General features: G+C 48.6%; 4 protein-coding genes and 1 long non-coding RNA gene across 5 annotated transcripts; 2 read left to right on the top strand and 3 right to left on the bottom strand.

The window, feature by feature from the left end:
• Window positions 1–1164: 1164 nt before the first annotated feature.
• On the bottom strand, window positions 1165–7143 carry LOC120322366. The gene is made up of 2 exons (XR_005562148.1): window positions 1766–7143; window positions 1165–1667 (listed from the first exon to the last, which is right to left on the bottom strand). It is a non-coding gene; the product is annotated as an uncharacterized LOC120322366 (long non-coding RNA).
• Window positions 7144–7208: 65 nt separating this feature from the next.
• Window positions 7209–17034, top strand: LOC6524224 (ras-responsive element-binding protein 1). Its single transcript, XM_002100051.3, has 3 exons — window positions 7209–7687; window positions 9742–10617; window positions 10906–17034. Exons 2-3 carry the CDS (start codon window positions 9766–9768, stop codon window positions 15706–15708), a joined length of 5655 nt encoding a protein of 1884 aa, XP_002100087.1. The 5' UTR covers window positions 7209–7687; window positions 9742–9765; the 3' UTR covers window positions 15709–17034.
• Window positions 17035–17206: 172 nt separating this feature from the next.
• LOC6524223 (Alstrom syndrome protein 1 homolog a) lies at window positions 17207–21746 on the bottom strand. The gene is made up of 5 exons (XM_002100050.3): window positions 19712–21746; window positions 18701–19662; window positions 17852–18605; window positions 17641–17789; window positions 17207–17557 (listed from the first exon to the last, which is right to left on the bottom strand). Exons 1-5 carry the CDS (start codon window positions 21561–21563, stop codon window positions 17495–17497), a joined length of 3780 nt encoding a protein of 1259 aa, XP_002100086.3. The 5' UTR covers window positions 21564–21746; the 3' UTR covers window positions 17207–17494.
• A 223-nt stretch (window positions 21747–21969) lies between these two features.
• LOC6524222 lies at window positions 21970–24688 on the top strand. Its single transcript, XM_002100049.4, has 2 exons — window positions 21970–22569; window positions 22751–24688. Exons 1-2 carry the CDS (start codon window positions 22141–22143, stop codon window positions 24287–24289), a joined length of 1968 nt encoding a protein of 655 aa, XP_002100085.1. The 5' UTR covers window positions 21970–22140; the 3' UTR covers window positions 24290–24688.
• Window positions 24574–26949, bottom strand: LOC6524221. Its single transcript, XM_002100048.3, has one exon. It carries the CDS (start codon window positions 26686–26688, stop codon window positions 24949–24951), a length of 1740 nt encoding a protein of 579 aa, XP_002100084.1. The 5' UTR covers window positions 26689–26949; the 3' UTR covers window positions 24574–24948.
• Between the last annotated feature and the right edge of the window lie 113 nt (window positions 26950–27062).

The raw sequence follows: 27062 nt of genomic DNA, 5'->3' as shown, positions 1-27062 counted from the left end.
TTTCTTGGCTGGTGACAATAACCCAAAACCTAATGAGCAATGTATTTTGGCAGAGGAATACGAATGCGCGACGACGAGGCGCGAGGTACACGCAGAAAAAGAGGGTATACAATACGCTTTTACATATGTATGTTCATGCTAGCCCATACCAATAAGCCCATAATTTCTTTAAAAAAGTAAAACAATAAATCTCTTACCTGCGCTCATATAATTTTGAAGCAACGATATACACACAAATATTACAATTAATTTTGAAATTCAACTTCATATTAGATTCACTTCACCACAAAATTCACAACAAAAAAAAGTAAAAAATTAACAAGAGCAATCACGCTTTTACAAATACACTATATTACAATATATACACAAATCTTACAATATATTTTGAAATTCAATTTCATATTAGATTCACTTCACCACAAAATTCACAACAAAAAAGAACAAAAAATTAACAAGAGCAATCACGCTTTTACAAATACACTCGCACTGCGGCCTAATTTACCTGCTCTTCTTGCACACGCACACACGCATACACGCGCACTTGTCCAGCGGAGCACCCGCGCACAAAACCGTTGGAATTGACCGTTTAGACGAAATAAACTGCGCAATAAATTTTGCTGCTCAAGGATCGCATTTGAAAGCAATTAATATTGCATTCTTATAACTATTTAGCCAAGAAAAAAACATAAATTAACGAAATGCATCACTTTTAAGCAACGCGAGTGAGAAAACGGTGAAAAAGGTAACGGAGATAACGGTAAACAGCGGCGGTTGCTGCAAAATGCCGAATTGAACCATTTAAACGATAAATTCCAAACAAAACTAATTGAAAACCGATGTAGAACATGTAATTCCGTTAAATAACTAAATAATAACACTATTCGTAACCGATTTGAGCCGAAATTCAATCAATTGCAATTTTCGCGGATGCTGCGTGGTGCCTGCAGCTCAAGCTTTTGATCAACTGTATTTTTTTCACATTACGCTTATCCTTCTCCCCTTCTTCGTAAGAGAGGAATCTCGGCGAGAAAGGAAAATTAAGAGAGACAGTTACATCTTGGAAAGGAATGGAAATAAGAATTTATAAATTGAGTAAATAAATGGAAAACTTATAAAAATAGTCTGTAATTAAAAATAAAAACTGTTTTTATTTAAAACTGAGAATAAAAGAAAAGAGAATATTTATTATTTACCAAATATTCGTAACAGCAATTATACTTAGCAACATATATGAAAATTAAATAAATTATTTGCGCCCAGTGTAGATGCGGGTAATCATTTGATACTGATACCAGACTCCGATGAGGATGACGATCCGTGAGATCGTTTCTGTTTCTGTTGGCGTTGTGATAAATATAAATTGCCTGATAAGGCTTGTATTTTGCGTTCTGTGAAAACTGTGGGAAACACAAAAAACAAAAAAAAAACACCAAAGCACAAAACGCTGGCCAAACAAACCGAATTCCAGAGCAAACCGTATCACCGGAGTCCAGGACAAAAATCTCGGAAAAAGTGGGGCTTGCTCCTGGAAACTGGCGCGGAATACGTTTGAGTTTAAGTCATGGAACTGTGACTCATAAAGTCCATTAGGTACCAGGAGATGTTACCTAGTAATACGCCTTTAGACTCATAGCTTCTAGTTATTTCTAGTTATACAGCAACAGGACCTGTAAGAGATAATAATTATGCACGATCATCAAAACAATGCCAAGAGTAGTTTATCTTTAGCGTACGCAAAGTATGAATCATGCAGCAAAATACTTACGAAAGTCTATCCATCGGGGAACTTTAGATGATCACCTGTAAAGACGTAAACCCAAGCATGGATCACCTCTTGTTGGATCTCCCCCACTTATCTCAGCCGCACACCTTTGCTTGTCCGCTGACTAAGTGCCGATAGATCTTACAAAGCGTTTTTTATTTTATTTGATTTGTTTTCTTTTTAGTTTTTGGACCCGGCACACCCGCACACAGCACCGATACTTTTCACAAAATTCCGCAGATCTCAGATAATGTGAAACCACAATCGAGTTAGCAGAACTTGGTAGTGAGTGTGTTCGACAACGATTTCGAGCGAAATACTCCACGGCTCCTATCTACCAGCCCCTCTTCCCCCACCCCCCGCCCTCGAACACGATCTATATGGTGTGTATGGTGTGTGTATGTACGCTCCAGCTGCTTATCGCTGGAGTAGGCACATCTCGGTGGTGCTCCGATGGGGGGGGGTTGTAATGGTGGTGCTTGGCTGGGTGGGTGCGATACTCAATGAACGCCCAATGCCCGATGACGACTTTGTGGTGCTGGTACTGGTGCAGTAGTTCAGGGTTTCGATGGCGATTGACTTAACCCAACTGATTCATGGCCACACGCACAAAAATGTCTTAAGCCAGCTGTGTGGGTATAGCCCCAAATACGTTTAACTGATTTTGTGAATAACACTAGTTGAAGCTTATGGCCAATTGCAAATATTTCCAGTTATTTATATTTATAGAACCCCCATGACTATCGGTTGGTTCCTCGTTGTGCAGATAGGAAACAGCACCCGAACCGAGCGAAAGCCAAAGCCACTGAGCACGGTGATGATGCACAATGAGCTGGATGGCTGACTGGATGGCTGATGGCTGATGGCTGACTGGCTGGCCAACGAGAATGAAGAAGTGTAAGTTTGGAGCTACATGTGATTAGATGCTTCTGGCGCCCAGCGACGATTGACGAAATTAACACGAAAGAAATGCGGCACGAGGTCTTTCACGCTGGAAAACCCCCAAAAACAAACACCCCAGATACGACAATTGGTCGCTCGGTCGCTGGCCAACTAATGAGCCCTTATCTGAGAAGTCCGCAAGACGTTCACAATCGTGAAATCGGAAAGAATGTGGCTTAGTTTGGCTGTTCGTTATTCATCACGGGGCAATCAATTTCCGTACGGCATGATTTAGTGATATGACCGCGGTGTTGCATCAAGCGAAAACCAACGAACCATCCATACATCCAGCCATCGATAGCCGCCGTCATAATTCCCGACGCCGCTGTATCATAAAACCCAGTCTCTTTGGGGGTACAAATATACCTATATGGAACATCTACCTGCTTGAAGAAACGCGGCGCGTGCGCTAATCGGCGACAGTTGTCCAACCCAAAAAAAAAACTATCTGGAAGCAGTGTATCTGTATCTCTATGAGTGCAGGCGCAGGCCAGTACAATGACCAAAATGATGGCCAGACGCGGTTCCGCAGACCATCCGGTCTTCCTACGAGTGTCGTTGATCCGGCAAAGTCAATTGGTTTCTAACGAGCTTAGCTCCTGTACAGACAATGTCTGAGTTTTGGGTGTCGCAGTGCCATGAATGGTTAAGCAATAAATGCAATATTAGCCAAGTTAATGGCGATGATGATAAGGACTTAGAAAACGTATGGTATGGCGTGGGGAATCTCACTAAATATAAATTAATATTTATTATATCTTGACCTGAATCTATTCAACGTGATAAAAACAAAGTCATCATTACTTTTTTTGTACTTAATATCATCATGATGTTTTTAGTTCTTTAAGAGTCTGTATACATAAATCACTTGGCATTTCCTCTACATTTATTGTAGGGCCACATGTTATAGCGAATTTTGAACCGAATCCGTATCAAATGCATGGGATTTCCCCCAAATTCAATGAATTGGACATTTTCCGCCTAATTCAATCGGTTTACAACAGCCCATTGGGTGGAAAAAGTGGGGGCCCGACCAGCTTTGCCCACTTGTTGTGTCACACACATACACACATATATGTATGTGAACTGGATTTATAGTTTGTATTGGTGGCAATAAACACACAGTCGCTGGTACCCCGTAACCCCAAACACAAGTTGGCGGGAAAATTCACCGAAAAGCAAACTGCGAACTGACGCATTCTACCAGCTAACGCCATTTGTTTGGCCACAAGTGGCGAATACCCCGTTCTTTCCCGGGGCATATTAATCATCTATACAATATGTTTACAAAAAAACACCAAATTCTTTCTATTGCAGCATTACTCTTATAAATAACAACCAAAGTTTAAGCATTTTATAAAACACATAGAAAAAATCCAGGGTATTAGCCACTTGCTCACTTCGCAAAACCTTTGTTCTGCATTATTATTGTACATTTGTTGTTGCTTTTATTGTTGTTATTAAACAAGCTGTTTGGCTGGTCATAGTTATTGTTCTTTTTCGTTTTTTTTTCGTAAGGGGTGCGGGGGTGGCAAAGTTTAGGCAAAGCGGAAAACCAAATGAAAGGTAAAAATATAAGAAAATATAAAATAAATGCGGCGCGCGCCTTTTTAATAACCTTTATCAGGTGGGTGACTGCTATTGTGGGTGGCTTTTGGGTGGCGGCGGGTGCCCAGTCACCTTGACATGTCACTGGTGACAACAGCAATAGCAATAACAACAGCAATAACAATAACGCCCATTAATCACGTTAACAAACAACACAGCACAGCAACAACTCACTGGCAAACGGGTGCGAATTAAAACAATTATGGCGCTGACTTTGCTTTTGCAAATAATAATCCCAAAACGAAAGCGAATTTCAGGCATTGCAGGCCAGTACACTGAGCGCATTTTCAGCTGCGAACTGCAGAGGAGGTAGAACATTTCAATATTTATATGCACATATGTCACGATGAATAGGAGAAAGTGGTAAAGCAATTCCTTCTCTTAAGTTTTCTTGGTAAAATTGTTTTGGCTGAATGTCGTAGTTTTTCTCTGTGTAAAATATACCCACAACTAAGTGATAAAGCGCGCAACATTATATGGAGCAGGACGATGGAGGGGGAGGGGTAGTTTTTCAATGTTGAAGAGCAGCGCGTGGGATTTTCAGTTGGCAGCATTGTTAGCTATTTGTTTTATGCTAAGCTAAATGCTAACTAAATGTTGGCAATTAAATGTTAATGTTGCCCCTTCTGCTGCTGCTGCTACTGCTGCTCTTCTTCTTCTCGTTTGACTTGATATTACTTAGCCGCCACTAGTAGTACATTTGCACCGCCAACACTTTCCGTCTCCATTGAAAACGGCAAATTGAAAAGGGAAATTGATACAGAAACTGAAACCGAAACTGAAATTGAAACTGAAACACTTTGGTTTCTCAGCTGTTAGCATATGGCAAAAATGCAGTGTACGTATATCATATCTGGCTGGCTTTTAATGTTTATTTAACACGCACTGCCATTACCATTATATTGTTGTTATTGTGTTTATTGTATTTATTGTATTTATTGTGCCACCCACGCGCATGCGCAACCAACTCAAAAAGACAGTGACGCACGCAGCAATGTTTTCCAATATTATATGTACATATATACAAACTTGGGAGTTAATATTATTAAGGATCTTAGGATCTCTCAAAATGTATCTGTAAAAACTTTTACGATAGAATATACCCAATTGCGGCATAATTTTGCCACTTTTCCGCAAGTTTTCGTTTTTAATCGCTGAACCACTGTGCGAATTTTTCAAGTTCATTATAAACAAAACGTAAATATTATTAAATTGTGTACAAACAGCGCGTTGCACGTGTCGCTGTGTGTGCTAGTGTGCGAGTGCTGTGGTGTGTGTGCGTGTGTGTGTGTGCGTAGGGGCGCGTGTTCGTGTCGGTGTGAGTGCAGAAGTGTGGGTGAGTGGGCGAGTGTATTGAACTCTTGCTGCATTTTTTGCACAATTTCGCCGCCTTTTTTTGCTTGTGCGCTTGCATTGTATTATTGTGCTCATTTATTTTTATTTTCATTGTTGCGCCTCTGTTGTTACAATTGTTTTGCATTACTTTTTCTTCGAGTGGAGGGAGAATCGATCGAATGCATCGATTTTTGGAAGAGATGCTCTTGGAAAATGGGTTGCTAGTCACCTAATTTACATTCTTTCGGCAGCTGACGCACTCTTTAAAATTGACCTCTCGTCTACTTGGCAACATTGAAGTCTTATGGGGCGGTCAACTGTAACGACAAAGTTCTTGCAGAACACTCGAAGAAAAATCGGAGACAAATTTGACAGTAGCCAGAAACTTCACTGAACAAGCATGAGTAATAAAGAAAACACCATAATAATAATGTTATACCGCAAGTAAATTGGTGAATAATATAAACCAGAGTCAGAGGCAAGCTACATGGTATTTCTTGCGGTACAATGATGTTAATTTCCATGCTGAGTGATTGCTGATGACGCACCCTGAAAAGGTGAAAAGGGACCAAAAAGAGACTCGATCGTCTCCGACTTCCGCTCTGGACACAGCCTAGAGGTTAAGGTTGAGGAACTGGCCAGGAAGTGTCCGCACGGGGGTTAATGGATACGGATATGGTTGGGGATGCTCACAGCTATGGATGAGCACATAACAAACAAATGTATTTACATACATACACACATACATATGCACACGAAGATCTGGATGTGCATCGCTAGATGATGTGCAAGTGCGACAGAAAGGGCAACAAACATGGCCAGCGTGGCCAATGGCAACGGGATTTGCCCGAAAATCCAAAATGCATCCAGGAAAATGCATATGTGTATGTGGGTGCTACATACAGTGTGCACTCGTAGCACAGACAAGTTGGTAATACTGCTTTGTACCTTTAATCCGTTAATTTTGTTTCACTTTTAACTAGTTTACGGATTCACTTTCTAGAACTTCATTTATCTTTAAAGCGGTTACTATATTTTTTTTTTTATATTTTGCAAATATAATATATACATAGTTCTAGTAACTTAATAGAGTTTAAAGCTTATAGTGACTGAAGTATTACAAAAAATATGGTAAGAAGAGCTACACAAATAATACTCCTGCGGTTATCTAGGATCATGCATCCCTTTCCAGTTGCCAAGTGTCCACTGTACTTCCAATTCCAATAAGATGAGTACGGCCCTCTCGCTCTTCCACACACACAGGCACACGCACACACACACACACAATGTGTAATCCTATTTGCGCCCAAAAAAAGAAGAAGAAGCAAATTTTAAACGAAGAAGGAGAAGGAAAGAAAATGAAAAGGCAAGCTGCGCTGCCTCCGCTCTCTTTTTTCGTTTCAGAGCGTAAAATTTGAAATGAGACAAAATGAGAGAATGGTTTTTCTCTCATTTCTTGCGTCGACTGCGCTGCATGCGCGAACAGCGACGCCGACGGCGGCAGCGCGCAGCGTGTATTTATAAATACAACTTTATAAATACAACATCAGTCGATTTTCATCTGCCGAATGTTGCGTTGCGGCTGCGCTGATAGAAAATACAAGATACAAAACTCGTGCGCGGCGCTTCAAGAAACCAACTCAAAAGCAGACAAATCAAATATCTAATTCTTGTGGAAAATATCAAAGATAAACAGAATTTCTCAATTCTAATCCTAAAGAAGAAATTACAAACACAAACTGCATATTTTTTTCAAGTTTTTTTTTTTTCAACCACAAACCATTGGGAATTTTTGGAATACCTAAGCTTTAAAGCCAAAGAAGTTTGAAAAATATTAAGTGAACCAAAAAAAAAGTGCTATCTGAATTAAGTTATCTGACAAAGATCGAAAAACATATATACTAAACCTAAAACACACAACACCAAAAAGCCACCAAAAATCGTTTTTAAAAAGGAACCAAAACTCAAACAGTGCGAAATTCGAAGTTGGAATGCCGTCGCAACTTTTAAACACAATTTCACAACTAAATATCCACTAAGGTAATTTTTTTAATAGTGATTATATTGGATTCTTTTTTTGTTGTTGTTGATTTTGTGATTTGTGTGTGAAAAAATTTTTGTTGCTTTGGATAACCAATCGAGCCGAAAAACATGGATTATCAAACGGATGAAATTGGAATAGATGTTGGCTCTTCAACTAAGCTAACTTTTTTGTGTTCAATTATTGAGGAAGAATGGGCAAAACTGTTTTAAAATTTAGAAATTTCTAACATTTTCAAAAGGATATAAAAATGGCAAACGAAGAGGAGTGCAGCAGTGTTTTAATATCGGTTAAGATAGCAGAAATAGTTCAAAATAGATGAAGTAGTAAGAATATTTCAGATAGTTTAGAACGATCGCTAAACAAATTATACCGGTATTTTAAATGGATCTATTATTAAATAATTCCAATGCTATATGCATTTTATTCAAAGAGAGGAGGAATATTTTAGATTATTTTCCTACGTGTGCAATGTTTGAAAACATTTCAATTCAAAGTCCTTTTCCAAAAAACCCCTTTCCTTGTTGTTTTGGGTCAAGTTCTGAATGCCATTAGCCGGGTCAAAAAATTACCCATGGCCAATGCTAAGACCCTTGAACTTTGACACACAACTTCTGTAGTCCGGGGATGATGATGAGACCCCGTTTATAGGGTTTAATGCAGATTAATGATCTGTTTAATATCAATATCACAGGGGTTGTGTTCCAGGTTAAACGGTTCACTTCACATTGGCTTGATTCACTTAGATGGGCGATTATAAATATGCTTTTCGCTGGACAAGTTTTGTGTTCATTGATAATTCTCAGGGACATAAAGGTGTGAGTATTTTCGAAAAAATCGCCCAACGATTGCTCGCCCCGAGAAATATATATATTTGGGAGGGATTCTTTATCTCAATGGCTTTTCATGACTCACGGACAACGAAATTGAAATCAGCCAACCAAAATGAAAGGCCAAACCGAAAGCCAATGGACAACAAACAACTAACACACATTCACCGAAAAAAAAAATGATATATGTATGAGCGTATTGTATGTATGTGTGTGTGTATATGTATATAGCGAACAGTGGGCTCGTTATCGGTAGAAAAATTTTGATCAGCCTCTGAGGTTTCGTTTCTTTCATTTGTGCTTTTCGGTTAGGATGTTAGGATTTCCAAATTGATCCATCCACTAGCCACAGCAACAACGAAAACAATTGGGACACCACTCATACTCATAGTCATAGCCTTGATAACGGTAAATGCTAATGAGCGTACCCACATTTCTCACCCACACCCACACACATGCACATGCACACGCACATGCGCACACACATGCGCACACACACTGAAATTCTAGATAAGAGCAGCATTGCCAGATGCGTATTGAATTCAATTCTTCGCACCTTTCTACGGATGCACTTGCAATTCTTCTTATTCGCTCTTCCCGCGAACGGAACTCGATTTCCAATAGCTTTTCGGCTTTTGTTTTTTCTAGTTTTTCTGTTTCCATTACTCTTACCATTACCATTGTTTACTTTCCTGGATCTTGTGCGATCAGCTGTTTATGGGACTCGAGATTTAGTATAGTATTACGCGACAATGACAATCGAAGACTGCGGAATGCGGCGACTATTGATTTTCTGTTATTATTCGAACTAGGGTTCCAAGTTTTTTAGAAAGGCATTTGTTTACGCGTGACATATTTGATTTCTCTCCATCTTTAGCTTTTAATTGGCAATTATGATACAATTCTGAAATCACATAAGGTAGTGTTGGAAAATCCTTTGATTGTTGTGACATATCTCGGTCTGTCTTCTCGCAAATGAGCTTCTCTCTTTGAACAATGATTTCAAATAGTATACAATTGTTTATGTGCGAAGTTTTGAATGTAATGCAAGAGTATCAGTTGATAATACGAGTAGATTTGATACACTTTCTCCAACTTCTATTTACTATACTACTTTAAACACTTGTTCCAGTGTTTTTAATGTGTGGATTGAGTGTTGTTAAATGTGCTTTTCCCCCATCTCTAAAAGTCCTTTCTTTTTACGGATTCTTCTCTACTATTAGCTCAGTTGACTAGCCTTTGGAAAAATGCTCGCCGCACACCAGCAACAGCAGCAGCACAACAACAGCACAGCGGAGTCGGAAATGGAGCGTCAGCGGCGGGACTCGACCACATCGGAGTCCTCGCTGGAGCACCTGGATCTGGGCCGCACGCCCAAGAAACTGGGCGGCAACAGTGGCTCCACACAGACCACATCCACGCCACATGAGGTGACGACGGTGGCGTCGTCGCGCAAGCGTAAACTTCGCCACTTGCAACTGAATCACCACCAACAGCAGCACTCGGAACTGCTGAGCGATGAGGACGAGTCAGCGGCGGCCGAGGAGGAGGAGGACGAGGAGGAGGATGACGACCAGGTGACCGCCTTGGGATCGCAAAGTCTGGGACGGCACAAGCAACGGCGCAGTGGTGGCGCCTCCACCCAGGCCTCCATTGTGGTGGACTACAGCAGTGGCGATGCCAGTTCGCTGCGCAAGAAATTCCGTCTAAATCGCTCGGCGGCCAGTCTCTCGGAATCGGGATTCGTGGACGCCAGCAGCACCACTGGCCACAGTGGCTATTTGGGTAACAGTAGCAGCAGCACAACCAACACCACTGCCACCACTGCACCAGCAGTTGGCGGAGCAGCGATCACGCCAGCATCCAGCAGCAGCAGCAGTGGCAGCAGCAGCAGTGGCGGATCCGGTGGCTCTTCGCCACAGGGTCTGTGCCTGTCCAGCGGCGAATCGGGCATCGGTGCAGGCGACGAGCACATGAAATACCTTTGCCCCATCTGCGAGGTGGTCTCGGCCACGCCGCACGAGTTCACCAATCACATCCGGTGCCACAACTACGCCAACGGCGATACGGAGAACTTCACCTGCCGCATTTGCTCCAAGGTGAGTCATTGTTTCCACTCAAATATACCCTTTGTTTTTCATCAGCTTAGAAACCAAATCTTCCATATAAGATATTCCATATACATATTCCATATGGAATATTGGTTTAAAAGCAAGTCTAGCTTAAGTAGTTGAGATGAAGCCTTTGAGTCGATAAATAGACAGGTGTACTAGGAGCCTAGGTTATAAACCCCCGATCGCCTGATTACTCACTCACCTGTTCTTCGTTTCTCCCGCCTTCTCTCTCTCTCTCTCTTCGCCCCGCACAAATTGATGCCCTACAAACAGGTGCTATCCTCGGCTTCATCCCTGGACAGACACGTGCTGGTGCACACGGGGGAGCGGCCCTTCAACTGCCGCTACTGCCACCTGACGTTCACCACCAATGGCAACATGCACCGCCACATGCGTACCCATAAGCAGCATCAGGTTGCACAGTCGCAGCAGCAGCAACAGCAGTCGCAGCAGCAACAGTCACAGCAGCAGCGGCGACAACAGCAACATCAGCAGTCACTGTCGCAGCAGCAGCAGCAGCAGAATCCCGCCCAGCAGCAACTGGTGGCCAGCACGTTATCCGGACGAGCTGAGAGCTACGAGAGCGATGCCAGTTGCACCACGGACACGTCCAGTGGACATAGTCACAGTCGCAGCAGCAGTTCCCTCAACAACAACAATAACAACAATAACTCGCACAAGACTAACAACAACCTGAAGGACTTGGAGGAGTTGGAGCTGCCGGCCGAGGATCAGGATGCGGAGAACAAGCAGCGTCGCCTGAAGACCACCATCAATAACAACATCATTGACAGTGAGCAGCAGCAGCAGGAGGATGTGGACGATGAGGAGGAGGCCGACGATGCGGATGTGGCCATGTTGACCAGCACACCCGATGTCGCCACACTTTTGGCCGGAGCCAGTGCATCCGGCGCCGCCTCGCGTTCCCCCTCACCATCGCCACCCGCCTCGCCGGCCTTGCTGCTCAGCTGTCCCGCCTGCGGAGCCGCCGATTTCGAGACCCTGCCCGCTCTGTGCGCCCATTTGGATGCGAGGCACTCGGACATACCAGCCAAGTGTCGCGACTGCGAGGTGATCTTCGCCAGCCATCGTCAGCTGCAGGCGCACTGTTGCCGCTTGCCCAGTGGCCTACCGCCGCTGCTCGGTGCCAGCAGTTCGCCATTGCACAACGAGGAGCCGGAGGATGAGGGGCACGGCGGCGACGACGAGGAACTCGAGCAGAAGGATAGAATAGCGTGTCAGAGCGAGGACTTCTTCCACCAGCTGTATCTGAAGCAGAAGACAGCAAATGGTGGTGGGGGCGGTGCCATCTCGCATCCGCCATCGCCCATTAAACATGAGCCGGCGGACAGCAAGGATCTGGCCGATATCCAGAGCATACTGAACATGACCAGCTCCAGTTCCAGTTTCCTGCGCAATTTTGAGCAGTCGGTGAACACGCCCAGTTCGAGTCAGTACAGCCTGGACGGCAGGGATCAGGAGGAGGAGGCCCAGGACGCCTTCACCTCGGAGTTCCGACGCATGAAGCTGCGCGGCGAGTTCCCCTGCAAGCTGTGCGCCGCCGTGTTCCCCAATCTTCGCGCCCTCAAGGGCCACAACCGGGTGCATCTGGGTGCAGTGGGTCCCGCCGGACCATTTCGCTGCAACATGTGTCCCTATGCCGTTTGCGACAAGGCCGCCCTGGTGCGGCACATGCGCACCCACAACGGCGATCGTCCGTACGAGTGCGCCGTGTGCAACTACGCCTTCACCACCAAGGCGAACTGTGAGCGCCACCTGAGGAATCGCCATGGCAAGACCAGTCGCGAGGAGGTAAAGCGCGCCATTGTCTACCATCCGGCGGAGGATGCTGGCTGCGAGGATGGCAAATCCCGCCTGGGCGAAGACCTGGCGGACATGAGTTTCCGTTCGATCAGCCCAACGCCACCACCGCCGCCTGTGAATGAGAGCAGCTCCCAGCTGAAGCACATGCTTCTCGGCGAGAATCCCCTAGCTCCGGTCACCCAACAGCCGCCGCTAAAGATTCAGGTAAAGAGCCTCGACCAATTGGTGGACAAGAAGCCATCGGCACCAGCTCCCCAGCGACAGCAGCAGCAGGAGAAGAGTGGAGCTGTCCTGGACTTCAGCATGGATGTTTTGGATCTCAGCAAGAAGCCAACTGGCGGCGCATCACTGACACCCGCTGTTACGCCCACACCGACGCCCGCTGCAGTGGTTCCAGTGGCGCCCGGCGGCGTTGGAACACCTGACTTGGCCGCCGCCATTGAGCAGCAACAGTTGCTCCTCGCGCAGCAGCAACTCTTTGGCGCTGGCGGAGAGTACATGCAACAGATATTCCGCAGCCTTATGTTCCAATCCCAGACGCCGGGATTCCCCTTCTTTCCCTTCATGGCTCCGCCGCCGCCGCAAGCCAATCCCGAGAAGCCACCGCTGGTGAGTCCACCAAGCCGCCTCAATCCCATGCCCGTGGGCGTTGGCGTCGGCGTGCCAGTGCCACCTGGTGGTCCCGTCAAGATGGTCATCAAGAATGGCGTCCTGATGCCCAAGCAGAAGCAGCGACGCTATCGCACCGAGCGCCCCTTCGCCTGTGAGCACTGCTCGGCGAGATTCACGCTGCGTTCGAACATGGAGCGCCACGTGAAGCAGCAGCATCCGCAGTTCTACGCCCAGCGGCAGCGCAGTGGCCACCATGTCATGCGTGGCAGGGGCGCCTCCAGTGCCGCCGCCGCTGCCGCCGCCGCAGCAGCTGCAGCAGCCGCCATGGGCGGACCAGGATCCTCCGGTTCCGGCAGCAATCACCATCATGGCCATGGGCACGGTTCCCATGGACATGCTCCCATTTCGGAGCAGGTCAAGTACGCCATACTGGCGCAGCAGCTGAAGGCGCACAAGAACACCGATCTGCTGCAGCAGGCTTTGGCCCACGGCTCCAGCAGTGTGGCCGGCAATCCACTGCTGCATTTCGGCTACCCACTGACCAATCCCAGTCCGCTGCACAATGGCAGCCAGGGTAATAGCCAGGCCACGGCCATGGATGACGATGAGCCCAAGTTGATCATTGACGAGGATGAGAACGAGCATGATCATGAGATGGAAGCGGAAGCGGAGGACGTGGATGACTTCGAAGAGGATGAAGACGAGGAGGAGATGGATGAGCCCGAAGATGAGCCGGAGCTGATACTAGATGAGCAGCCGGCCGAAAAGGAAGCCGAGGAGGAACAGGAGCTGCCCCAGCCGCTCGACCTCTTGGCCTCCAAAGAGGCGGCACAAAAAATGGCCGAAACCATTCTGGAGCAGGCCATCAAGGCGGGCAAGCCATCGACTCCACCGCCCGCCAAGGAAAATGCACCGCCAGCCAATCCCATCGTGGCCACCACCATGCAGGAGCCAGCCACCACTCCACCCAGTAGCAATGCCAGCAGTTTGAAAACGATGATCGCTCAAGCCGAATCGGTAGGTAAGTCCCTCAAAGAAGTGGCCAGTTCGCCGTTCAAGGATGAGTCGCAGGACCTGGTGCCGGTGTCCAAGCTGGTGGACAATGCCACCAGCCAGAACATGGGCTTCAACAGCTATTTTCGACCCAGCGACGTGGCCAATCACATGGAGCAGAGCGACGAGGAGGGCCTGGTGGCCTCCGGCAGCGCCAGTGAGAGCAACAACAGTGGCACCGAGGACGTCACTAGCAGCAGCTCCAGCAGCGAGCCCAAGAAGAAGTCCGCCTACAGCCTGGCGCCCAACCGTGTCTCCTGCCCCTACTGCCAGCGCATGTTCCCATGGAGCAGCTCGCTGCGCCGGCACATCCTCACCCACACCGGCCAGAAGCCGTTCAAGTGCTCGCACTGCCCGCTGCTGTTTACCACCAAGAGCAACTGCGATCGCCATCTGTTGCGCAAGCACGGCAATGTGGAGTCGGCCATGTCCGTGTATGTGCCCACTGAGGATGTGAGTGAACCGATACCCGTGCCCAAGTCCGTCGAGGAGATCGAGCTGGAGGAGCAGCGACGCCGCCAGGAGGCGGAGCGCGAGAAGGAGCTGGAGCTGGAGCGCGAACGGGAGTTGGAGCGGGAGCGTGAGCGAGAGCTGGAACGGGAGCGAGAGTTGGAGAAGGAGAAGGAGCGCGAGCGCCAGCAGCTCATCCAAAAGCTGGCGGCTCAAATGAATGCCGCTGCTGCCGCTGCCGCCGTCGCAGCCGCCAATGGAAGTGGAAGTGGAAATGCAAGTGGAGCGAATGGACCGACATCTGGAGCCATTGGAGATGCCATGGCTGGCGGAGATCTGCCCTACAAGTGCCACCTGTGCGAGGGCTCGTTTGGCGAGCGTGTGCAGTGCCTGGAGCACATCAAGCTGGCACACGCCCACGAGTTCGCCCTGCTCGTGGCCAAGGGCGCCATCGAGAACGAGCCGCTGGAGGCTAATCCCCACCAGCAGCAGCAGCACCAGCAGGCGGTGCACTCCGATGACGAGGCAGCGAATGGCGTCAACAGAGGCAAATATCCCGACTACAGCAACCGCAAGGTGATCTGTGCCTTTTGCGTGCGCCGCTTTTGGTCGACGGAGGATCTGCGTCGCCACATGCGCACCCATTCCGGCGAGCGGCCATTCCAGTGCGACATCTGCCTGAGGAAGTTCACCCTCAAGCACAGCATGCTGCGGCACATGAAGAAGCACAGCGGCAGGGCACACAATGGAGATACTCCCGGTTCCGATTGCTCCGACGACGAGCAGGTGAGCAGCCCGCCCAGCACACCGCAGCCCACTGTCCAGCACAACACGCCGGCCAGCGCCAACAACAACAATAGCTGCCACAATAACAACAATAACACCAACAACAACAACAATAACAACAACAAGCTGGGTCTGAAGCTGCACGACCTGCTGGACAAGGCCAGCGAGTGGCGGGCCAGTCGCCTGGGCGAGCACAAGGAGAACATGGGCGAGGCCACACCCTCGGGAGCAGCAGTCGCCGGCTCTGATCTGATTGGCAATCTGCTGGGCATTAGCGACCAGGGCATTCTCAACAAGCTGCTCTCCTCCGCCGACGAGGCGGCCAAACTTCTGGGTGTGGACAACAAGTGAGCTTGAGCAACTTGAGTGGAGCAGCTTGAGCGGAGCAACCTAGAGCCATAAATTCGGAAGTAGCAGCAGTAGCCGCAGCTTAACACCGCCTTACGTATACCAAAGCTTAAATAGTTTTCATTAATGGTAGTCTACTATTTAAAAAACGAAAAACAAAAAACGAAGAAAAACCAAAACGCAAGTGAAAGTGAAAACCTGATTAGGGTGTAAAACAGGAGTGCGTTTGAAAACAGCTCGATTATTTGAATGCAGGAGTCACAGGCTCAAGATATACAGAGAGAGAAAAAAAGGAGCTACAACTGGACACGCCTGTTTTGCACAGTTTAGAAGCATATTTTTTGGAGACCTCTTAATTTTTTTTTTTGTTTTTACGCCAATTCCTATTTGTTAAGCGGTCCAACCAACAAAACACAAGCTAATCAAAATCTTTGGAGACAAACACTATTTTTTTGAACATTTTTTTCCTAGCTATACAATTAATTATACATATTTTACAATTAGCCCTAAGTAGCTGCAATGACAAAAACAAAGCAAACACACAACAAAAAAACCCAAAAAAAACGCAAAAAAAACACTGAAAAACAACGAACATTTAAGCATGACAAGAAAAAGACTTGACACTGAAAAAAAACAAATATACACACGTAAAGTAGTAATAAAATAGTATATGTATAATGTACATTGAAAGAGGCCTTGAGAACCGCAGCGTGGCTTAAACCTAGTTATAAAGTGCAGGATGCAGAATGCAGGATGCAGGATGCAAACGAAATGAAACGAAATTTTGCTGCTTGCAAGTAAGGATAGTCAGGTATTTGTAAGACTAGGCTTAGACACATTTTTTTTTAAGGACCCTATTTAACGAAACTCATTCATTGCTGTAGCCTATAAAAAAACACACACATACACGCATTGAAACACATATTAAACATATAGCTATTTAAAAATATATACGAAAGGAAAAAAGGATGATGATATAATTAAATTAATGGACTTCTTACAGCAATAACCAAAGCATTTTGCGTTTGTAGCGTTGTTTAAGCTAAACAAAAATAAACGAAATTACATTTACCCAATGCATGCCTATATATACACACACACAACATATTTATAAAAACAAGCACACAACTATATTATATAAAATATATGGTTCTATTTTATGTGGATGCTGCAGCAGAACTACTGAACAAATTAAACTATGTACTTAGCGATTATATGAATGTACTTAAAACTGTAAAAGTGTACTTAATTGTAAACTCAGAAAGACACACGCAACGAGAATAGATTACAAATTGAATTCTAATAAAATAACGATGAAAGAACAAATAATCGCTGCTGTTTCTATTTTCTCAACAACTCATCTGATATCATCATGAAATGGTTACTTTAAAGGCAACGTAACTTTTAAATTTGGCAGAAAATAGTGTGCCCAACTGTAAGGAATGCATTGAGACGCCCTCTAAAATATGTGCATTTGGTCACACTGCGATACAGATTTAAATAGGTTTTAAATTCGTGTGTTGTTCAATTTATTTCTTTGAAAACATTACAAATTTAGTCAAATTCTGGTTGTATAGGTTCAACATAGTTTCTATGTTTGTAGTTGGCTGACTGCCTACCCTAAATTTGATAATTATTATTATTATTTCCTATAAACTAAGCCAAACCTGAAACAATTGATTAAACGATTAAAAGCTATAAAAAATAATAAAAAGCCTGACAGTGGCAAAAGAGTAATAATAAGAAACTATAACTGGTGGGTTGTCATTTCATCCTAATTCGATCCTCGCTAGATGATTGCCGCACTGTGATTGAGCGAAATTTGTCCGTTGGCCACGCGATTTTGAAGGCGCTGATTTGGGAATGGGATGTAGGAATTTACAGGATTATAGGAATATGGATATATATAATAATCGGGGTTGTATTATATCGTACCTTGTTGAAGACATCCCGCATCAGACGATTGCAGCGACGGCGCCGCTCCTCCTGCTGCCGACTTTGGGCGGCCATCACTTCCGGCAGACTTTGGCAGCGTTTGGTGGTCATCGCCTTCATTTCCCTGGTGGTAAATATCCTCAAGCGAGCTGCAAGTTAAGAAATATTTATATTATTTCAATATTACGCCAATTTTGCACTGATATCTTACATGTGGCTGGCGGTGGCAGCTGCTGCAGACGCCTGTCCAGCGTCTCCAAGCTGGTATTCTCGCACAGCAGATTGTCGAGCTCCTGGCGCCGATGGTTGCGTATCATCTGCATCTGGTTCAGTATAGCCTTGCGCTGCTTGGACTTGGCACAGAACTCGGGACGTGCCAGCTGCAGTTGATCCTGCAGGGAACGCGTTTCCGGAAACACCTCACTGTCGCCTGCCGGCGTAAACTGAATGGCATAGGCAATGGCTCGTGGACGCACTTGCAGCGTCTGGCGTTGCATGCTCTCTGCATGCATCTGCCTGGTCTCCTTGCGCAGCCTGCGCACCCGCTGGCATGCCACATCGTCGTACTGATGTGTGGTGGTCGTGGTGGTGGTCTCACACGTGTTCACCATGCCCATGGGTATGGACATATCCGAGCTGATGCACATCATCGAGGTGGACGAACTGGTGGTGGTTGTGGTCGACCTGCTGACGGCCGACCCGCCTGCTCCTCCGCCAGTTGCAGATGCTTCGTGTCCCTGTGCCCCTGTGCTCATCATCGATGCTTGCACATAGCTAGCTGCTCCCTGTGAGTTGACCACCTGGTAGTAGATGGCTTCCTTGTTATCCGCACAGCTATAGCCGGCGCTCCCACTCTGGAGTGGAGTGGCATAGCCACTGCCCGCCGCCTGGGCGTACTGCATCTGCATATATTGCTCTCGTTCGTCGTGTTGCTCCTGGGCCTCCTGCTGTCGCCGCTGGTATTGCTGCGAAAAAGAAAGAGATGGCTGGAGTAAGAGAAAGCAGGAGTGGCAAGGAGTATGTCCTGCTCTTTGGCAATAGTTTGAAGTGATGTCCTTACCGGGCAATGATGCTGATGAACACAAGTCCGCTGGTGCCCACAATGCTCGCAATGAGCAGCACACTGTTGCTGCTTCTGTTTCAAAAGATCTTTTTGCTGGTTTAGCTGCTTCTGCTGCTGGTAGAGTTTCTGTTGCTGCAGCAGTAGCAACTGTTGCTGCTGCTGGTTCTGATAATGCTCGCGGAACTGCCGCTGCCTTTGCTGGACAAAGGAGCAAACACTTTCGCTGCGACCACCGCCACTGGTGGAGCTTCTCGAGGCGAGCACGGGAGTGGCCATCTTTTTGCGGCCCAGTGGTTTCTGCTGGTTAAGGTGAGCTGGTGGTGGTGGTGGTGGCGGTGCTGGCGGCGTAGGAGTTTGAGGCAGTTTCCTGAGCGTCATTCCCGCCGATTCAATTCGCATTGGGAGCGGCGGTGTAGTTGGTGTTCCCGGATTTTCCACCTCTTCAAAGACTTCAGCTGGCATTCCTTGTGGCAAAAGATACTCCATTGGCGGTCGCTCAGATTCCTTGTCCGCTTCAATGTGCGAACTGTTGGGCAACGTGGCAATGGCATTGAACAACAGCTTCTGCAGCGCCTCCAGGCGACGAATCTCTGTGTCGATCCAGTTGAGCTGCTTCCTTCGCTCCGCATCCGCGCCGCCCTTCAAACGCTGCTCGTACTCTATTTCACTCTGGGTCATGGGATTCAGCCACTCCTGCGAATCCGAGCGCTCGGCATCTGCATCCGTTGAGGCAGCCTCGCGCGTTGGTACATTGGTCTTTTGGGTGATCAGCTCGCGTGAGGCGCTGGTTGAGCCGCTGTGCGATAAACTGACAGGCAGTGGCGACGGTGTTCCCGCAGTTCCTCGCTTTCGTGGAGCAGGCACGGGTAGAGTAATGCGTTCAGCTTTCGAGGAGCTTCTCGAACTGGACTGGGTCGTATTGGTGGCCGCATCTTGCCGCTGCTGTGATCCTGTAGATACTGTTCAAGATATGAAATAAGAGCTCGGCTTCTTAAATGATTTACTCACCCTTCAGATGCTCCTTTGTGTTTGTGCTCAGGGAGCGCAAACTAGTGCTGGATTCGGCCAGATCCAGACAGGAGATACGCCTGGCAATATCCCTGACGAGTTTCTTCTTCTGTCCCTGGCTGAGGCTGCGGGTTTTCACCAGAGAACAGAGCAAATCGATTCCCAGATCCAACTCCCCGCGCGGTCTACTCCCTGATCCCATTTCTATCGATGAGGAGGATGTGGAGGCAGTTGCAGTTGCGCCGGTGGAGGGGTTCACTACAGAGTTCTGGGGTTGCTGGTTCTCCTTGTTCTCATGCCGCCGACTGCTCCAAATCTTCTCGAACTGCGCCGCCGTGTACTGTCGCTCCTGCTCGCGCTCCTTCTCGCGCTGCTCAGCTTTTCTTTGCTGAATGGCCTTCTGTTCCCTATCCAGCTGTTGATCCTTGTCCCGCTGTTCTCTTCGCCTGTGTACCCCTTGCCGCACATCTCTTTGCTGCTGCTCGTTTTCCAGTTGCTCCTTCGGCTCATCCTCCTTCTCCTTCTGCCTCCCTTCATCTCGCTGGACCACCTGAACTTCCTGTTCCATGTGTATGTGGTAATCAAAGCTACTGGTCGCCGAACTGCCGTACAGCGAGGTGGCTTGCGATTCCCGCCTTGAGCTGGAACGCGAATTCTCCGCCCTTGAGCTGACATGTGATCCCAATCGGGAGCTGTTCTGCGAGTTGAGCCTGGAGTCGTCTCTTCTGTAACTGCTCAGTGATTCCCTCCGCGAGCTAATCAGCGATGCTCTGCGCGAACTAATCTGTGGATCTTGCACACACGAAGAAAGTTTTAAATCTTCTTTCCTACGACTGCCGATAGATTCTTCTTTGGGGGAGTCAATTTGGGTAGCCTCTCTAGCTTTGTCTTTCTCTTTCGAACTGCCTTGGTTTGACTCCTTGCGTGAGCTGCTGCGCGAATCCATCTGACGAGAGCTGCCTTCGGAATCCTCCCTCTTGGATTTACTTTGGGATTTCTGCCGAGAATCCCCCTTTCCATAGCTCAACGAACTACCCATGGAATCCATTCTAGTGCTCAAAGGCTTCACGCGATCGCTGCGATTGACAAATGTACTGCAAGCCAGCGGTGGCGTTGGCTTTTCCGGCATTGGCGACGGCTCCTCCGCCTCCTGGCGCTGCACTCTATCCGCATCCGTCTCGGGTCGCTGCTGTGTGGGCTGACGCCAGCCACAATCCTCCAGTACCGATCGCTCCAGGGTGCTGATGTTACTCGTGGACAGTGCCCTCTTGTAGTAGCCCACATCGGCCGCGGGATCCCATTCCAGGCGCTTGTGCGACTTGAGGGCAGACTCTGGTGTCTGCGTCTTTTTGCTCTGCATCTTGGGCGACTTGGTGGGTGTGCGTAGGTCCTCGGCGGACTGGGAGATGGTTTGTGTGGCTGCTACGGGACGAAAACTTGGGCTACTGGCCAATACAATGGGTATTATGGTGTATTCATCAGATTTTGTGCGAGTTACTTGTGATTTTGGAGATGTCAGGGGGATTGTGTGTTTACTGATTGGTGGTGACACTGGCAGTTCCAGGAGCTGTTCCTCTGCTTCTTCTTTGTCAGGCGGATGATCGCTGCTCTTCGTGCGACGCCTGCGGCCGGATGCTGGCCGCGATTTATGTTCCATGGAGGCACAAGCTGGCGGCAGGACTGAGCCCAGGGCACAGATGTGGGTGCTGCCACTGGCTGCACTGCTTGCCGTCGACGAGAAGGCCATGAATCGCTCCAATTCCCGCTCCTCGGCCATTGCGCTGATATATTCGCGGGCTTGCGGAGGAACGCGGGATGATTTCGTCGGCTTGCGATGGCGGGAACTGGACATCTTTGCCTTTCCGACTGCACCACACTTGGCTCTCAATGAGGAAACAGTTTATTCTACCGCTTTATGTCTGTTTCGCCACGCAGAAGCAGCGTTTTCCTGTTTGACAAGGATATGACGCTAAAATCATTTGAAAACAAATTGTGCCACTATCGTCTATCGGTGGCGATAGCTGGCTGGGGCCTATTTTATCGATGACAATCACTATGTTAAAAATGCCATTACATTTTCTTAAAGTACACATCAAGAAAGAAAAATGACTACTAAAGGAATTTAAGACTTCGGTAGTACTAAAATAAGCTAGTTGGTTAGTTGATACAAGTGGATGCACACAAAATGTTACTAACAGTCATGTAATAATTAGTTAACAGTGCCTATCGAGAGATATTGCTGAACCGGTTCGGACGCAGTGTTGGCTAACGATGCAACCGGTTCCAGTTGTCTGAGGATTTTCAAAATGGCATTTGGTGTCGCACTGCGTTGTTTATAATTGCCAGTTGCTGATCTTACAAAGAAAGAACAATTTGAATCCATTTAAAAAAATATAAGATATAAACTTTGACTTGAGATCGAGTAAACAATGTTGGAGACGAAGAGCATAGCTGCATTGGCATTCGAGGAGACGCCGCGCAAGCGCAAAAGGGAGACGCTCTATAAAAATGCTCCCCCGCCCCCGAATGCGCAGCAACAACCCCCAGAAAAGGACGCACAGGATGCAGCTGTCGTCGCGTCGACGGAGTCCTGCTTCACCAACGCCGCCTTCAGTTCGACGCCCAAGAAGCTGATGGTGGCCCGTCGCCGTTTGGCCAAGGAGAATAGCCATATCAATCCGTTTCCCGGCTTGGAGGTCAAGTCTATAGCTGATCTTGCCCAGCAGCAGCAGCCGATGTCCACCAATCCTTTCGAGGTCCTGCGCCAGCCGCCGAAGAAGAAGAAGCGCGAGCACGCCTGCTTTGAGAATCCTGGCCTGAATTTGGAGCTGCCCGAGAAGCAGTTCAATCCATATGAGGTGAGTTGGTGCATATGGGTGTACCCACATCCAAAAAAGTGTAGTTCAGGTACAGTAGCTATCACTTGCTTAAACATTATCCTTATAATCTGCATACCATATAAATCTATAAAATCTATAAATTATTATATTATATTATAAAACTACCAAGAATTTTATAACCCAGCTATAATATTTGTAGGTCGTCCGTTTGGCAGCCACGTCCGCCAAGGGCTTCGTGAATCCTGGCCTGAATTTGCGCGGCAGTGATGCGCCAGCCTCGCTGAATCCCTTCGAGATCCATCGGCCCAGCGAGGCGTCCGAGGCTGCCTGCAATCCCGCAGGTGTGACTAATCCGGCACTGGATGAGCAGCTGCCCACCAGCCTGAAGATCGGCTTGCCATTCACACCCACGCTGGGCTGTCGCATCGATTTTCACGGCATGTCACTGACGCAGCTGACGCCCAGCAAGTTGCTGGCCGAGAAGCTGGTCTTTTCACCCGTGCCCGTTCCCGTTGGCGTTGCGGCGCCCAAGAGATCGCTGGGCGCCATCAGCGAGGAGTCCTCGATGGACATTGGCAAGGAGCTGGATCGCTATCAACTGGAGCTGGAGAACAGCATCAACGAGGCGAAGCTGAGAAAGAATGGCGTGCTGCTGGATAGGGAGGTGCCCAGGCATAGCTTGGAGGTGGAACTGCCCAAGAACACCAAGGTGTCCCACTCGCTGGTCATGGAGACGGAGACCCAGGTGGTGATGAACACACAGGTGGACATTCAAGTGGAGAGGCGTCTGGTTTGTACCAGAAGACGCACACTTACCGAGATCAGTGAGGCGCCCGAGGTGGAGGAGGTGGAGGAGGACAAGGAGGAACTGCTCGAAAAAGATCCCGAGGCCGAGGAGATTCGCGAGCAGGAGAGGATGCTAGAGCAAGAGATGCTCTCAGAGAGGGAGAGACACTCAACGAGGGAGCAGCAATTGGAGCAGGAGAAACAGCTGGAGAGACAGAGACACTTGGAGCGCGAGAAGCTGCAGGAGAAGCTGCACGAGCAGCTGCGCGAAAAACTCCAGGAGAGAGCCAAGCATCTGGAGCAGGAGAAGCTGGAGGAGGAGCGGCTGGAGAGGCAGCTGCAAGAGGAAGGGGAAAAGGAGCCAGTCGACGGCGATGTGGCCTATGCCTCCGAATCCGACGACGAGCCCGACGATCTGGACTTCAAGGCGCCCACTCGTTTCGTGCGCGCCTACAGACCCGCCGCTCTGCCCACCAAGGCGGCCAGCAAGGAGTCGCTTCACTCTATCGCCTCCACCAAGTCCTCGAAATCGGCGGAAGTCAAGCCCAGTGGCGGCATGAAGGGCATGATTAGAAAGTCGATCCGCAGACTGATGCATCCCACGGCGCACACGTCGCCCGAGAAATGCGAGGACAAGGATGGACATGGCCATGGACAAGGACCACATCACAACATACTCAATAGCATACGGCATAGTTTGCGACGCAGGCCACAGAAGGCAGCGGAGTTGGAGGAGCAGATGGAGCCCGTGCTCGCCGATGTCTCCATCGTCGACACCAGCGAACGGACCATGAAGCTGCGCTCGAGCGTCGCCCAAACGGAGTACATGACCATCGAGCAGCTGACCAACGAGAAGAAGCACTCCCTGCGGAACAGCATCAGGCGGTCCACGCGGGACGTGCTGCGCCATGTGTTCCACAAAAGCCACGATGCCTACGCCACCGCCAAGTGATGCCTCACAGCTGGCTCCACAGATTGGATCGATTTTAGGGGTTTTAAGCTGAGCATCTGAGGCATTGTTGACACCCCTTTTTGGAATCGATCCAAGGCATTGAGTTCTTTTGAAATCGATTTTTCAGCACCTTGAGTTAAGTTTTGAAATGCACCCAAAGATTGTCACACAAGACCAGCAAACCGAAAGGAAACCTTTGCACTTTACATCACCTAGTTTTAATATATTCACTTTTTTTTTCTCAAATTTCGAAAGAAGCCAGCTGCAAATTGTTTCGCACAGTGTTTATAGTTTAAAGTACTTGATGTTTGCACGTTTATTCATATATGTATGTTTGCCCATTTCTCTTTATATATATATATATGCTTTCTAATATATAACATTTGTTTTCAACATAAACTTGTTGTGTTTTTCTACTTAAAAAGTTTTAACAAACGCAAGGTGGAATCCAGAGAAGTCGAGATTGGTCTGCCATAAATAATGAAATTAATTGAATTTCTTGAGTATGGTTAACTTAGCTTATTCTTGGACCGATTTCCCGTGTGCCAAACATATTTATTTTTGAGACATGCAAGATGATGAGTTAATATTTCTACTTTGCTCAAGTAATGCAATCCATTGGGAAACCATTCATGATCACGGACTGGAGCTTAGCGCACCTACTTGTAGACCGTTTGGAGAAGGGGTCGCCTTCGCTGGTCGATGGGCTTGTAGGCGTGCTGATAGACGCTGGCCAGTCGCCAGTGCTCCGGATAGCCGCCCTGACCCGCGCCGCCCGCTTGGCTTTGGAAGGGCGGCACCAGCGTCTCGATGTCGTAGTTCTTTTTCGCATACGGCTGCCGTGGGCGTGGCACTACTAATACTCTACCACCACTGCCGCCTCCACAGCCCGGCTCGATGCCCACGAAATCGCCGGAGGCATTGTGCTTGGGCACTCCGGCGCGGAAGGCCGCCTTGCCGCCGCTGGTCAAGCAATGACCATGTCCATGTGCGTGGCCGCCGAAGGAGGGGGCACAGCATCTGGGTGCGGGCGCCACCTTGTGGCAGAGACGGCGCGCCGGACGCCGCAGAAGAACGTCCCGCTTGCAGGGTGGACCACCCGTGGGCCGGCAATTGGGCGCAGTGCAATCCTGTCCAGAGTCCGGTCCCAGGTACTTCTCCCGCAGCGCCTGGTACGCCTTGTCGCCCAGCAGGGGCGACGACTGGTACTGCTTGGCCAGACGATCGGGCATGCCGCGTCCTGGTAGCTCCGCCAGGTTGCCGAAACTCACGCCGCCAGTGGACGCGCCGATGGCCGATCCTCGCCTGCAATGCGAGGCGCTGGAATCGCGGGAGACGCTGCGTGCCCGTTGCCTGGCCGGTGGTGAGTAGTCGCAGGCGCACGGATCCTCGCGATCCAAGCGCGTGCCACCGAAATCCGTACGCTTCCGCAGGATGTCCTTGTCGAAGAAGTCCGCCTCGCCCAGGGTGCTGGTGAAGACGCCAGCCGAACGGCCCAAGTCCGATGGCTGCTCCTCGCGCGGCGTTTTCACGCAGGTGAAGACGGCCGGTCCGGCTGAGTCATTGGTGCCATCTATGTGCCTGGCCAGGCGTGGCTCGTCCGCCGGATTCGCCGGCTTGAAGTCCCAGCAAATGGCCAAATCCATGGGGCCCATCTTTTTGGCCGGCGCCGAGCCAACGCCGCGATAGGCATCGCCATTGCCCAAAGCACGGGGCACAATGCCGCCGCCGGTCTTCGGACGGAACACCTTCATCTTGGTGCAGTGCGTCGGACCCGCATTGTGCGTCTTCACGCCGACGCCCGTGGCAATGGGATCGATTTCCAGTGCCAGGCCTGCATGTCCGCCGGCAATCTGCGCGCGCCGGAACGCCAAGTCGGCCACACAGTCGGGCAGCGGCTGGTGGTCCAGATTGTCCTGGTGCATCCGCTTGGCCAGCTCGAAGTTGGCATACGCCGGCACCACCGGCGAGGGACACCGCTCGTTCGGCTTCTCCGTGATCGAGTGCAGCGGCATCTTCCTGATCAAATCCGGATCGTTGGCGGTCGCGATAGTGGGTTGTGGGTCAAAGTTTCGTATGCCCACCGTTGGCAATGAGATTAGATCCTTGCCGGGCTCCAGGCAGGCGAAGCTCAGCTCACTGCCACGCTCCAGATGATCCGTATAGCGATTTTGTGCCGCTGCCAGGGCGGGAAACTGGCGACCCGCCGCCGAAGTCAGCTGCTCCCGGTACTTGATGGGCTGCGTGTCCCTGGTGTCCAAGCTGAGGCGACCAAGTGGCAGGCTGTCCGTGGCGAGGCGCTTCTGGTCGAGCAGCTCCTGGTGCGAGGGCAGCCGGAACTGCGGCTCCGTCAGCTCGCCGGGCGTGTAGCTCAGTTCTGGGAGAGCTGTTTGCGACATGGTTGGTTTGGAGGAGGAGGTTCACTTCTGGCATAAGTGGATCACATAAGTGGAGCAAGGCGATGGCAGTGCGGAATGGAATGGAATGGGGTGGGATGGGATGAGATGAGATGGGTGGAGAAGAGATGGGTGGAGAAGAGATGAGAGATGAAGAGATGAAGGGATAAATAGATGAAGAGATGAAGATGAAGATGAAGATATATGTACAGGTGGCTTAAACGGAGGTTGGTGTATTTGGTGGGGTTATAATATGCTATATGGTTATAAGATATATATTTTTAAGATATATGGTTATAAGATATATAATTTTAAGATATATGTTTATAATATATATGGTTATAAGATATATATTTATAAGATATATGCTACGAATT

The sequence above is a fragment of the Drosophila yakuba genome, chromosome X, assembly GCF_016746365.2.
Source record: "Drosophila yakuba strain Tai18E2 chromosome X, Prin_Dyak_Tai18E2_2.1, whole genome shotgun sequence".
Classification (NCBI taxonomy): domain Eukaryota; kingdom Metazoa; phylum Arthropoda; class Insecta; order Diptera; family Drosophilidae; genus Drosophila; species Drosophila yakuba.
This window is presented reverse-complemented; position numbering and strand designations above follow the sequence as displayed.

Bases quoted from the DNA above. Each gene is read 5' to 3' on its own strand.
- LOC6524224 (XM_002100051.3), top strand. From the start codon at position 9,766: ATGCTCGCCGCACACCAGCAACAGCAGCAGCACAACAACAGCACAGCG. The intron at 10,618-10,905 runs GTGAGTCATTGT...CCCTACAAACAG, and splicing joins CCTGCCGCATTTGCTCCAAG to GTGCTATCCTCGGCTTCATC.
- LOC6524223 (XM_002100050.3), bottom strand. From the start codon at position 21,563: ATGTCCAGTTCCCGCCATCGCAAGCCGACGAAATCATCCCGCGTTCCT. The intron at 19,663-19,711 runs GTGAGTAAATCA...TATCTTGAACAG, and splicing joins CACAAAGGAGCATCTGAAGG to TATCTACAGGATCACAGCAG. The intron at 17,558-17,640 runs GTACGATATAAT...TTCCCAAATCAG, and splicing joins TGCGGGATGTCTTCAACAAG to CGCCTTCAAAATCGCGTGGC.
- LOC6524222 (XM_002100049.4), top strand. From the start codon at position 22,141: ATGTTGGAGACGAAGAGCATAGCTGCATTGGCATTCGAGGAGACGCCG. The intron at 22,570-22,750 runs GTGAGTTGGTGC...TAATATTTGTAG, and splicing joins AGCAGTTCAATCCATATGAG to GTCGTCCGTTTGGCAGCCAC.
- LOC6524221 (XM_002100048.3), bottom strand. From the start codon at position 26,688: ATGTCGCAAACAGCTCTCCCAGAACTGAGCTACACGCCCGGCGAGCTG.